At 46.1% G+C, this 12,275-nt stretch overlaps 1 protein-coding gene across 1 annotated transcript in view; it reads left to right on the top strand.

Moving 5' to 3' along the window:
- Nucleotides 1–12,275, top strand: part of LOC126521932 (glutamate receptor ionotropic, kainate 2-like) — a 401,025-nt gene that overhangs the window by 354,448 nt on the left and 34,302 nt on the right. Inside the window, exons 7-8 of the mRNA XM_050170677.3 lie at nt 3,219–3,371; nt 8,332–8,436. Of these exons, the coding sequence (XP_050026634.2) occupies nt 3,219–3,371; nt 8,332–8,436 (258 nt within the window). The remainder of the gene's footprint in view (nt 1–3,218; nt 3,372–8,331; nt 8,437–12,275) is intronic.

The following is a 12,275-nucleotide window of genomic DNA, read 5'->3' as shown; positions in this document are numbered from 1 at the left end:
CACGTTTGCGCTCTCGCGCACATTGTCTTGCACATTGTTCCAACAGAAAAAAAGAGAAAAAAAAGAAAGAATTGTGTAACGCTAAGTTGTCGAGCTGTCCTCGTGTTCCGAAGGCTTTCATGGAATTGTGGTTCTCAGGTTCCGTATGAAAAACAAAAAAAATAAAAGAAATTTAGGGCTACAGCGAGCCAGAAGAAAGCAGGTTTCTTATAACCTGTGACACTCGACACTCATGTGAAGCTTTGGGCGTTCAGCAAGCTCCTCTTGTTTTCTTTTCTTAAGCACCATTTTGTGTAGACGGAAGAACAAAGTAGAGGTGGACAGACAAACGCAGCTTCGCTTGTTTCTGCAGAAGTTGAGCCGCAGAATACGCTTGTAGGTCCAGAACTGGGGTGACCGAAACGCTCTATTACCTCGATGAAAGTCTGCTATTTCTTCGAGAATGGTCGTTTAAGCAAAGGCAAGCATTTTTTTTTTCTTATCCTTTTCCTGTACAAAAAACTAGCCCTTTTTTTGAAACGCAATACGCGGTTTCATTGCAAGCAGGAATGAAATTCGAAACTCTATCACAATGAAAATTACGGCATTTTTTTTTCCTTTACATGCTCTGAGGAAAAAAAAAAAATGGTTGATACTATAGAGGAGCAAACTTCAGGTTTCCGCGAGGCCCACTGGAGCTCTTTTTTTAATGCCTTTTGTAGGTAACAGACAAGCATGACGTCACAAGCCGATAGTGGCGCTGTTGATTAACCAGGCTAAAAGGACGGTAAAACGGTAAAAGCAAATAGGAAATCCCCATATAGTGAGGGATTCCCTTCCTGAATTGTTGTCAGCGCTCGTAATCCTTTGAAAGATTAGTCGGTCGCCGAGAAAATAGCAATTCGAGACGGCAGGGGCCGAATTGACAAAAAAACTTTTCGTTCGCAAGTTCTCTTTGTCATTGGTTGGCCGCCTTCCCTGGTGATATATCCACTATAAGGATCGACTTAAATTTTCTCTCACGAACAACTACACCATAAGAGACTTTTCTGAACACGGGCCCATGCCTCTAACTCAATTACATAGCACGAATGAATAACGCGAGCGCGTAGTTTGTACGTCGACGAAACGCTCGATTTCTTCGCTGTGCCGAGCGGGGGTAGTCTCCGAGGTCGTCCTTCGGCGGGCTTCATCGACGTCCGTAATTCAGAGAACTGCGCAAGGATGGCGCCACACGCCACGCGCGGTATTGTAGGAGCAGCGCGCCTATGACGAATAATCATGCATAGCATGTGGAAGGTGGTCGATAAGTAGCGAGCACGTTTTGTTGGAAAGTCGCAGAACCTATCTGAATGAAAAACGACGACGCGGTTACCATGTCCGTGGTCTTCTACTTTAGAGATAATGAAGGCAAGATGAATGAATCTGCGCTGCAGTGAAGCACGGCTGCAGCATTACCGGCCTAAAGGTAAAGATTGCAAAGAACGGGAAGAGGTGACCTATATGGGAGTACATTGCTTTGAGAATCTGTAATTTGTTAACGCGATCCGCGGACCACAAGGTGAACGCTGAAGAACGGTAAAATAGAGAACGGAGAGCTTGGTGGGACCAGAACCGCGCCGCTTTAGAAGGGGCGCTAATAAGATTTCATCCATCAGCCCATATAAACTGCTGCGCGTAGTGGCCATGCAGCGGCAAGAAAATGTTGGGCAAGTGAGTTCTTTTATTATCATTATGAATATGCTATATTAACGGCTGAAAAATAATTTTAATTTCTTTTTTTCAGGATACAACATAATCTGATTTTGTTATAAGTAGTGGTGGTGGTGATGCCGCACGCGGAGTTTAGCTTCGCGAGCTCTTCAAGGACCACTTCGTCTTCGTAGCTCATGGCTATCGCTTGTTTACTGATCTTAAAGGGAGTCTAAATGAGAGAGTTGAAATCGGTTTGTACTGATAAAGCACTGTTTCGAAACTCTTGTTTCCATTGATTGCACGACAAGTGGTTCAATTATTATAAATGAAAATGAAAGTGGGTGCTCTATTTTATGAATTTTGAGCCGGAATACCACCAACGCTTCGTCAGTGTGACGTCATAGAGAAGTTAGTGTTGAGATGCAGTGAAACAAGAAAATGTCGCTGGAGCCAAAGTTGCGACAAGGGCACTTGTCTTCGTCAGGGCAGCAAGTGCTTACCTTAGCAGCCTCTTTATGTATAACTTAGCCCGCTCTCCCCATCCCTCAATGAGGGAGGAGAATAAGGCGGTACGATGTGTGGGGTTACTGATGTGAATGTACTGACAAAGAAAACAAAAGACAAATCAACAAGACGGGAAGTGAAAGTGGGAGAAATAAAATGAGGTTTGGCGTTGTGATAGAAAGGGCGACGAATTGGACTACTGGTGTTGTGTTCTTTCGAGAAGCTGACATTAAAGAAATGGAAATGGAAAGAAGGATTTACGCTTATAAGTAGGCGCTGCCTATCGAGTTTGACTTAATTTGTAAGAAAGCAGGAACTATGCATATAATCTCTCTGAAATTTGAAAAAAAAAAGAAAGAAAAAGAAAGGAACGAGGAAAAGGAGGAGGGGAGGAGGGAAAGGGAAGAAGGGAACCGGGCCAGAGGAACTTATTTCTATACAGCGATCTCGCGCCCGCAACCAGTGCGCGGACCGCGCATTCTCGTCGCCTTTGGACTTTAAACAGAGCAGCACGGCTGCGACGACACTGAAAACGCACCTGGGGAAACCGTATAATTGTTATCGCAATAAAGAGCTACAAGGAATCATTTTGAGGACTTCTGGGGCCGCGAGAACAAGCACGAAATGACATCACTGAGGGGTAGCACGAAGGCACTATCTATGTGTCAGCACATTACCGTTCAATATAATAACATGTTGGGTGATGAAAGATGTTTGACCAATGTGCAAGAAATAATACGTCTATATACAGCGCACAAGCACTTTGAAGGATTGAAAAGCTTTATGCTCACAGCACACAGAGCTCTCAAAGCCTTTTCACTGAATGCAGCTGGTCAGCGTGTGCGTAAAGTTTAGATGGGATTATAGAGGTAGCGTGTACACTGTGTATAAAAACTCACAAACTGCATTTTGAATGGCTAACAGATTTCCTTTATAACGACAAGAACATTCGCTAATTTTTCTTTCTCGTTTCGTCTTTCCGTTCTTACAATGTGCGCTGGTGGCGTGGGGAAGTAGCCTTTCACGAAACCACTTTTCAGACGGAGACGGCACTGATGTATGACGCTGTGAAGCTGTTTGCCATGGGTTTGCACCAGTTGGACTTGTCCAAGGCAGTAGACTTCCCGGTGATCGCATGCGACATGGCCGTCTCATCGTCCGATGGGAGCAGCCTCATCAACCTCATGAAGCCCGTAAGTATGCCTATGACCGGATACTGTGTTTATATGTGCTCGCTGTTATTTAGGTGACTCCTACACTCCGCGTGACTGCGTAATGACTTGACAGAGCCTTGGAAGCGCACACACAGATCGTCTTACGTTGTACTCCGTGGCTCTCCCTACTCTGTAGGTTCCGCTTTTGTTCTCCGTAACCTTCCTATGCTTAAAGAGCAACCTGGATCAGACTGAAATGTTCTTTTGACTGTTTTGTTTGGAAGTTGATAACTTGCCATTACATTTGTGCAGTATGTTGCGGCTTACTCTTATGTGACGTAAAATTGTGTCTCAGGCCTATTCTTTGTTTTCTTCCGTGAACTTTGCAATAATAATTAAGAAAGAGTCCTGCCCTCTTGTAGTGCTCCGGCATTACCTAAGGAAAATAAGAACCACCAGACTGCGTTTCTAGTCGCGATAATCAATACACTAATTTTCGCTGCAGCTAATTACTCCAGGTCTAAGAAGCAACCAACATGCACAGTTTTCATCGTCGTTTCTGAGGCGTATTTTTAGACCACCGAACGCAGAGGAATGATCTAGCAACAACCAGCCAGCTGGCGCATCGGCATAATCGTTCTTGCCTTTATTTTCTAAATTACCCACCTACATTCAGATGAGCGGTTGAATGATCGTGTAAACGAACTAAGATTTTTTTTATTCCTTAAGATCAGTATGAAAGCTTGTATGGAAGTATCAAACGAAATGAAACCATTCATAACTACATGAAAAAAGAAAATGAAGGATATTGCGCAAATAACACCAAAGGAACACGAGAATCATACCGCAGAGTTTAGCGCCAGGGTTTCCAGAGCCAAAGCGTAATCATTAGAAATGCCGAAGGCGAGTTTCCGGCGTAAGGGCAACGTAAAGAACTAGAGGAAAAACGAGAATCAATCTACCGCACAAGCTCTCCATCACTGCGGGCTGGTCTCCAGCAAGGCGTGCGAAATTGGCAAAAATGGTGACAAATCGTACGCCCTCCTTTGGCAGCTTAATCAGCTTTCGGCCAGCCCAGCTATACTCCGGCAATACCGCGTGCCTGTGGGAGCCACGGCCAGACGACGCTGTGTAATACTAGACGAGCGTGAGCTGGTGGTCATTAATTTTGCCGGAAGGTCCGCCGCCCGGCCGTGGGCAATTAGGTGACCCCTCCCACGCTTGTGACCCCTGCCGCAACTTCCCCCTCTCCTGCCCCCCCCCCCTTTTTTTGTCCACCAGTTCCCCAACTCCCTCCCTCGACGCAACGTTTACCACTCGTGAGCACCGACTTCCTTGCCGGCCTTGCGGAAGGCCACCCTTTGTCACGCTCACGTTCAGCGCGGAAAAAGAAAGAAACGAGGCTTCACAATGGCGCCGCTTTTACTCTTACCGACGATGAATTGCTTTGTTGCAACCTTTTCTTTTTTCAACTGAAAACACCCACGCAGCTAACTCTCCAGTAAATCTCCTAGTTTGGAATGTTCGGGTCGATTCCAAGACAATTCTCCGCGGCAGCTAAGCGCTTATTCCGCGATTTAAGTAATCCTAACGAAACTCAAAACGAGGGAAGATAATACAGAGTCGCAGCGTCACGGCATGAGCACTAACCGGCAGTTTTTTTAGCATTTATTTATATCGATCAATGTAATCATTGATTTCGGAGCTAATGCGTAAACATGCTACAGAAGTTCTGAGAATCGCCTACAAATACGTAGGCATTTTTTGTCTCGGCTGTTGCTTCGCTTACACTTACTTGCTTTTCCTAGCTTTTGCGTGTCTACCCATCGCTCATCCGGTGCCACAGAAATGAAATACGTGCACGTCGAGATGAGTTGCCAGGAAGCTGTGTGGCACCTTTAAAGAGCTTGTCACAACTGAGCCGGAATGCCGTCACAACCGTTTCACCACAGCTGTTCTTTCTGTTTTCTTTAATTTTATTTCCCCTTTCTTTCCATTGTTTGGTACTACCTTTACGCGGTGACGGCAACGTCAGCAGTTTTTGTTTTACCACCACCAATCATTTAATATTAATAAACTATTATCACGTGTACCAATCAGTTATTCTTTACGTACTCAGCAGCTCAACAGCAGGCTTTTCTGCACACAAACCCTAAATGCGGAAAAGCAAGCTTTCAAGGCGGCCTTACGAGAACGGTGTTGTATCTGATCAATTTCTTTAGAGAGCAGCTCTTAGGCGCCCGCTCCTGCGACGAGCATCGGCGTCTTCCCTCGGCGTAACTGAGCGAACGAGCTTAGCGAAAGATGAAAGCGGACGCGGAGCGCAGCGTGAGAGGGAAAGCGTATTGCCGCGCAACACTTGCGACGAACGCTACGAGATGGCGCCAGAAGAGCGCGCCGTCTACGCCTCCGCGGCAGTAGCGGCGCCTAGGGAGCGGGAAAAAAAATTGGTTCATTCCTCTTTCATAGTAATCGGTAGAACACCAAAGTGAAACGTGTCTCCACAGAAACTGTTGCATATTAGCTTCGAGAACTCACGGTCCACTGCAGTGAAAGGCGCACCACTTGCGGGTCGTCGTCCGTGCTGCAGGTTTCCTTGGCGCGCGGCGTCCTGTTGGCGAGCGGTGTCTTGCCTCTAAGTCGCATCGGTGAACGTGCAAACATTTTGGTCTGGCTACGTTATGTCTTGGGCAGCCAGTTGAGTTACGACGCTCTGAGCTTCAGGAATGCGAGTGGCAGATCTCTCAGTGTGTGCCACGAACGCACGAGGGCGTTCTGCTTCATGCTGGCGTGTCTCCCGCCGGACAAAAGCGAGATTCGCCCGTCGGCGTCGTTGCCCTCCTGCGCCACTTATCGCAGCAGTTTTCTTAGTTGGCGCCATCGCAAACGTAGCAGTAGGCGCCGTGTAAGCACTGCTGATGCATGCTGAAGCGACACTCCGTAGGTGACGAGGCGTCACAGGCTAATCAGATGTGAACGTAAAACCATGTGCGGAAACTGCGTCGTCACCTCAGCAGAAGGCCTACACCGCCTACACGAGGCTACACTGCGTTGGAGCCTCCACTGTGCTGAGACTAGCGCTCACTGTAGGCGCTCATTAGTGTCATGATGCAGCACTTGGTTTCACCGCTCCTAGATGGCGGCGTCATCTCTGACAATATTTTTATTGGAATTATTTCTATTGATTGTAAAGCTAAGAATCATCTACATTTACACTTATATAACTATTAAATGTCCTAATTTCGCAAATTATTCATTTTTGTGCTGATACAAGGCATTGCACTTTTCCTGTAACAGGCATATCTTGCTGGGGTAGTCGACAAAGAATGCTTACGCATTAATAATGCGATAATCTTGAACGCGCATTTTGATACACGGAAAGTGGACATAGATGAGGGAACTGCTTTAAAAAATTATCCTCGAGGATGGCGTATGTCGCCTCTACCCCGTCAGTCGGACTAAGTCACACACATAGCGTGCTTCACCATGTTCTCATGTGGCAGGTTTACATACGTTTACAAATGACTTGGGTCTGTGCTGCCGCGAAGCGATCATCAATGTATCTGACATCGGCTTGATATGAAAACACCCAGAAAAGAAAAGTCCTACGTCGATCAAGAGAGACCGCTCTATATTTTTCATTTCTTACCAGAATTGAATTTCTCTGTGAAATGCTTTTTTTTTAGTGGCTTACAGACTGGTTAGAATTTCTAAACTCGGATGTAACTGCCAAATCAGCCAGTATCAGCCAATGAAATCATCGGATAAGTTGAGTATCATAATTCCTTGAAATCTTTATTTTATTCTCCCGCTTGCGTTTGAGATAAAAAGAAGATACGATTCAGTTACGGCGTTCGAAAGTTGAAGCCGTTGCAAAGATAATCTGGCTTCCGCATCACCCAGTAGTGCATCCACGAGCTGTGGTGGTTTAGTGGTAGTAGTGTTCTGCTACTAGGCACGAAGTTGCGGGTACGATTGCCGGCCGCAGTGCTCGTATTTCAATAAACACAAAATGACAATTTAGAAATTAAAACACAAAAATTGGAGGACACTTAAGCTTCGCCTTCAAGAGTGGAACGCAATAGCGTTATCGCACCCCGTTCGCACCGCCTACTCAAACGCGCTACGCCAGCCAAACGTCGCGATCGGCACAGATAGCCTGGCCCCGACGCGCCATGAAGGCGGACGCGATCATGGGGCGAGTGGCGCGCCACGTGTCGGGGGAGCGCCGTACATTGCGAGGAGGGGGTCTTCTGTGTTTGCCGCAAGATGGCTCTGCGTGTGCGCAGAACGCAGAAGAAATGTAGTGGAAACGTACTTCGCTACTCGTGAAACTCCGACTTCTGTAAGTTACATGGTCATAATTACCGATATACACCACAGTATAACTTTCTACGGCACGTTTCTAAGGCAACAACGCATTCACTAGAGGCGATTTTGTCCCGTTTTGAAGGAACGAACTCGTGGCTGAGTGGTAGCGTCTCCGTCTCACACTCCGGAGACCCTGATTCGGTTCCCACCAGCCAATCTTGCAAGATGTTTTTTATTTATAAGTGCCTTCTGGGATTTATCGCTCACGGCCAACGCCGCTGACGCCGACGCCGACGACACCGGCTTTTCTGCGACACGAGCTCCTTAACGCTGTCAAATTGTCTACATTTTAACGCGACAGCGTTAAAAAGTAGAAACGTTTGTGTGTTTATTTAGGTGCACGTCATCAATCAATAAATCGGCTCCATAGCTTGCATCGGGGATGCGTCATCTTTCAAGATTTTCAAGACATTCAAGAATGATGAAGGCAATGACTCATTGTATTTGAGTTTATCGCTCTAAATACTAATGCTTGTTTGAACGTGTTGTATTTTCATTGCTTATTGTACCCATCCCCTCTGTAACGCCCTTCTGGGCCCTGAGGGTAACGCAAATAAATAAATAAAATAAATAAATTGACAGTACGGCTGATGCACTAACTAATCGCGGCTTCCCTCGAATTTTGCAGATCACCCTTCAGGGGCTGACCGGAGAGATCAGCTTTGACCCACAAGGATTTCGGTCGTCCTTCAGCCTGGACATTATGGCCTTGAGGAGTGATGGGTTGCAGAAGGTAACAAAACTATCGAATTTCTTTCGGCATCTGATGCCAATACATTTCGCATTCACTGAGGCAACGCTAAACACTGGGTAATTCTGCGATAGGGTTTTCGAAAAGCATTCTTTAAGCGAGCACACCACGACTCCTTGAAAACTGAAGCGTTTACTGCGAAGCCGTCCGGTTCCTCAATGGAGCTTTCCCCGTAATTTTGCATTTAGTTGTTACAGGCGTGGTTCGAATGTTGAATCGGCCATATATACTTTCTAAGGGGGAGGAGGAGGAAGAGGGGGAGAGGGGAGGAGGACGAGGGTGTTGCTTGCTGAAGGTGGACCTAGCCTTACAAAAGCTGCCGGCAACTGCTCAGCCTGAACGCCATCATCTGTCAACCGCAACACGGTCTGTTAGTTGTGCTTCGCCGCACAACTAACATTACCAGGTATATAAAGCAAGTTGACACGGAACCCAACATGTTGTGACTTCCCTGAACCACGACGACCAATACGGCTCACCATTCACTTCCCAAACCTGTGCTACGGAGGAATATTATTAGGAGCCGAAGTACCTCCCTACTAAATATCCAATGTCCTCACAGGATCAAAATATCATCTGAATTCTGAGTGTGGTGCCGTCTTGCGCTTGAGTTCGTCTAATAATTCCTTACGTTTGGCTTCAAATTCAGGACACATTAATGTGTATTGTTCAATTTCACCAAGAGCTTGACAATGCGCACACGACGATAATGGGCGAGGTCCTGTGTTGCGCCGCCAAGCTGGAGTTTGCGTTGACCCTGTACGGATGTGACATAAGAGAGCGGCATCAGTTCTGTTAAGTCCTTTATTCAAGCAAAATTGATGCTTTGGAGACCACAATGAACGGAAGTAGCTTCTTGTAACGCCTTTCTGATTGGTAACTCTTGCAGTGGGGGAACTGTGACGTCGGCGAGAGCTTCCACTGTAAATGCAGGTGGTGGACGGCCTCTTCATCCTTTTCGCACATATAAACAATGGCATTCGGATCGTCGGCAGACCAGAATTAGTTGCACGGTTCTATACTTCCAGCCGGATTGGCTGCAGCCAAGATTTCGGAAAACAAACGGGGTAGAGAAGAAAGGGAGAAGTGACTGCAATAAAAACACTTTCGGCAGCGAGTTTAGGTATCTTTTTCTTTGTTGACCTCTGCACCATCGCCGAGCTTCATAAATTTTTGTTCGGATCGACTAAGCTGTCTTTTCTTGAATATTGTTTATGTTATCGTTGTACGCCGTCAGTGCTACTAAGTCGCTCGCTATAGCGATCCATAGGCTCCAATTCCTGCGAGCAAATTTCTTGCGCTAGTTGCTCTTATGAATCTGTGTTTGTGGATCCTCCGAAACTAAAGTTTTCGAGCGTTCGTTATGGTGCAAGATAAAGCGCTACTTACGAAAGATGCTAATTTCAAGAAACAGCCCGAACCTATGTAATTTCAGACGCACTGCCTCCGGTGAACGTTATTGTAGCGGACCCTTTGCAACACATATAAATTTTGGGTGATGACTCTTTTCGAGAGTATTGCCTGCGTTATCCGCGGCAATTAGCCAAGTCTGATTGCACCCTCTCTCATGATTCGAGAAAGTGATAGACTCGTTAGATTACAATTACTCTCGTTTTAAGAAAGCCTCCCCCACATCTACACTCCTCAGTAACAAAGGAAGGGGTATTTCTTAATTAGCAGAATGAGCTTATTTGATCCTTGAATCTCGTTAATTAAGCCTCCTTGCTTCAAAGCGCCCTGGCACGCATACTAATAACGCAGTGTTCTCTTCTATTTTGGTCCACCTTCTGTAAAAGTCATTACTCTCCCTGCGTCGCGTACTCCGTTTTCGTCCTCACTCCAAATGGAGGGCAACAACTTGAAAGAAGAATAAGGGATTCTAATTAACCAACTCGAATTCAAGCTGCCCGGCTAATGCGATTGCCGCTGCCTGAAAGGGAATAAATTATCCGGTTGGGTCACCCCGAATCAGCGTAGTAGAACGCCGCGGGATAGATCTGCGCTAAGTTCGTACTTTTCTCGGCGCGGTTTTTAAAGGAAGCCAATGCCCTACATTTCCTCCTTGCATCCTTTAATTGAGAGAGTAGTGGGGAAAAGACTAAGCGACTGCTTGTTTAAATTGTTCGCTGCATTGGCTGTTTCATAAAGACCACGCATGTACGTCTGCTTTTGATTTCAACGTTGCCCTCGAGTGTGCGCGGCAATATTTAAGAGGTGAGGCGTCCGACAAGCTTGCTGTAATGACAGCAGAGCTGTCCATTATATTAATATGTCAAAATCCCAACAGAAAACTGAAATGCTTTGTAACGTCGTTGTATGGTTCAATGGCCTCTTTGAAGTAGCGTTCTCGTTTCATTAGATATAGCAAAGTAAGTTAGCATGCTGGCATGTTACAATAATTTGATAGTATGCGTGAAACGGACACAACTCCCTTCCATATGACGATGGCGCGGACTTCCATAGTGCCTGCCGAAAGTATTCTATTAAGTGAGTAGTATAAAAAACATTGCAGAAATATCTGTGTGTGCGTGTGTGTGTGTGTGTGTGTGTGTGTGTGTGTGTGTGTGTGTGTGTGTGTGTGTGTGTGTGTGTGTGTGTGTGTGTGTGTGTGTGTGTGTATGTGTGTGTGTGTGTGTGTGTGTGTGTGTGTGTGTGTGTGTGTGTGTGTGTGTGTGTGTGTGTGTGCGTGTGTGCGTGTGTGCGTGTGTGCGTTTGTGTGTGTGTGTGTGTTTTGATATTGGTGCAAGAAACCGCCTCAGTGAAAAGGCAGCACACATTTTTTTCTTATTTTTTCATTTTGGTTTTTAAGTAGAGTGGCAGTACAACGTCACCCTATGTTTAAGCTATATGCTTAAACTTGTTCAAGAAACCTCCAGAAATGGAAGGGAGTCCGCATTTAGAAAGAATTCACTGTTCCGAGGAGACAGTTTGCGTCGGTAATCGGGCCCTAGTGTTGGGCCGAGTCAACGCCGCACTCAATCACCATTCTCCCGCTCAGCGCGTCGTCTCAGGTAAATGGATGCTCGCCCAACTCTGTCGAAAGCCCAGTAGACTCGACCCAAGAGCGTGAGTCGTAAATTATGCATAAATGAAAATTACGTTGCAATTCGGCGGAGTGCACGGACATGGGTGGCCGCCAAGGAACGCCTCATAGAATATTGATGAGCGGAAAGCCGCCGTCAACAAGTCGGGAACTATTTCTGAACGAAAGGGGTCTTCATCTGCCCTAAAATTGCCGATTAACTGACTCAGCTTCCGGCCAGAGAATTGGATTGGATTGGACTGGATTTCCTTCTACGATGGCGCGATCTTGTGTGCATTCTTCCTCTTCCTCTTGTTCTTCTTCTTTAACGTTTTCCAAATCAAGTAAACGTGAGGAGATAAACACTAGGTATGTAACACGTGACTGAAGTGGATATGCCATTATAAAATTAGTCTTGTTATGCTCTAGAGCAGCACGCACTCACGCGTGCGTTTACTTTTCTTCATCTTATAACACACAGCTTACTTCCCTACCGCTGCAGTAACCGTAAGAAATACCACCTGATCTATCTTATCGATCCATATAAATACTCTGTCTGTCCATATTGTTCTGGTCCTGTCTGTTTTGAAATCCCAAAGCTGCCCGGATTGTCGCGCTTGGCTCCACGCCCCCTCTCCCCCCTCCCCCAAACACACACACATACACAACACACAAAATGATCCATTGTGTTCCACAGTTCTCAGTGTACTATTGGCCCGAGAGAGTAAGCACGTGTCTATATTTATTGATCGATTTCTTTCATTTCAAGCATTTCGCCGTCTACAGTGTACGTAGATCA

The sequence above is a fragment of the Dermacentor andersoni genome, chromosome 6 (assembly GCF_023375885.2).
Source record: "Dermacentor andersoni chromosome 6, qqDerAnde1_hic_scaffold, whole genome shotgun sequence".
In the NCBI taxonomy this organism is placed as follows: domain Eukaryota; kingdom Metazoa; phylum Arthropoda; class Arachnida; order Ixodida; family Ixodidae; genus Dermacentor; species Dermacentor andersoni.
This window is presented reverse-complemented; position numbering and strand designations above follow the sequence as displayed.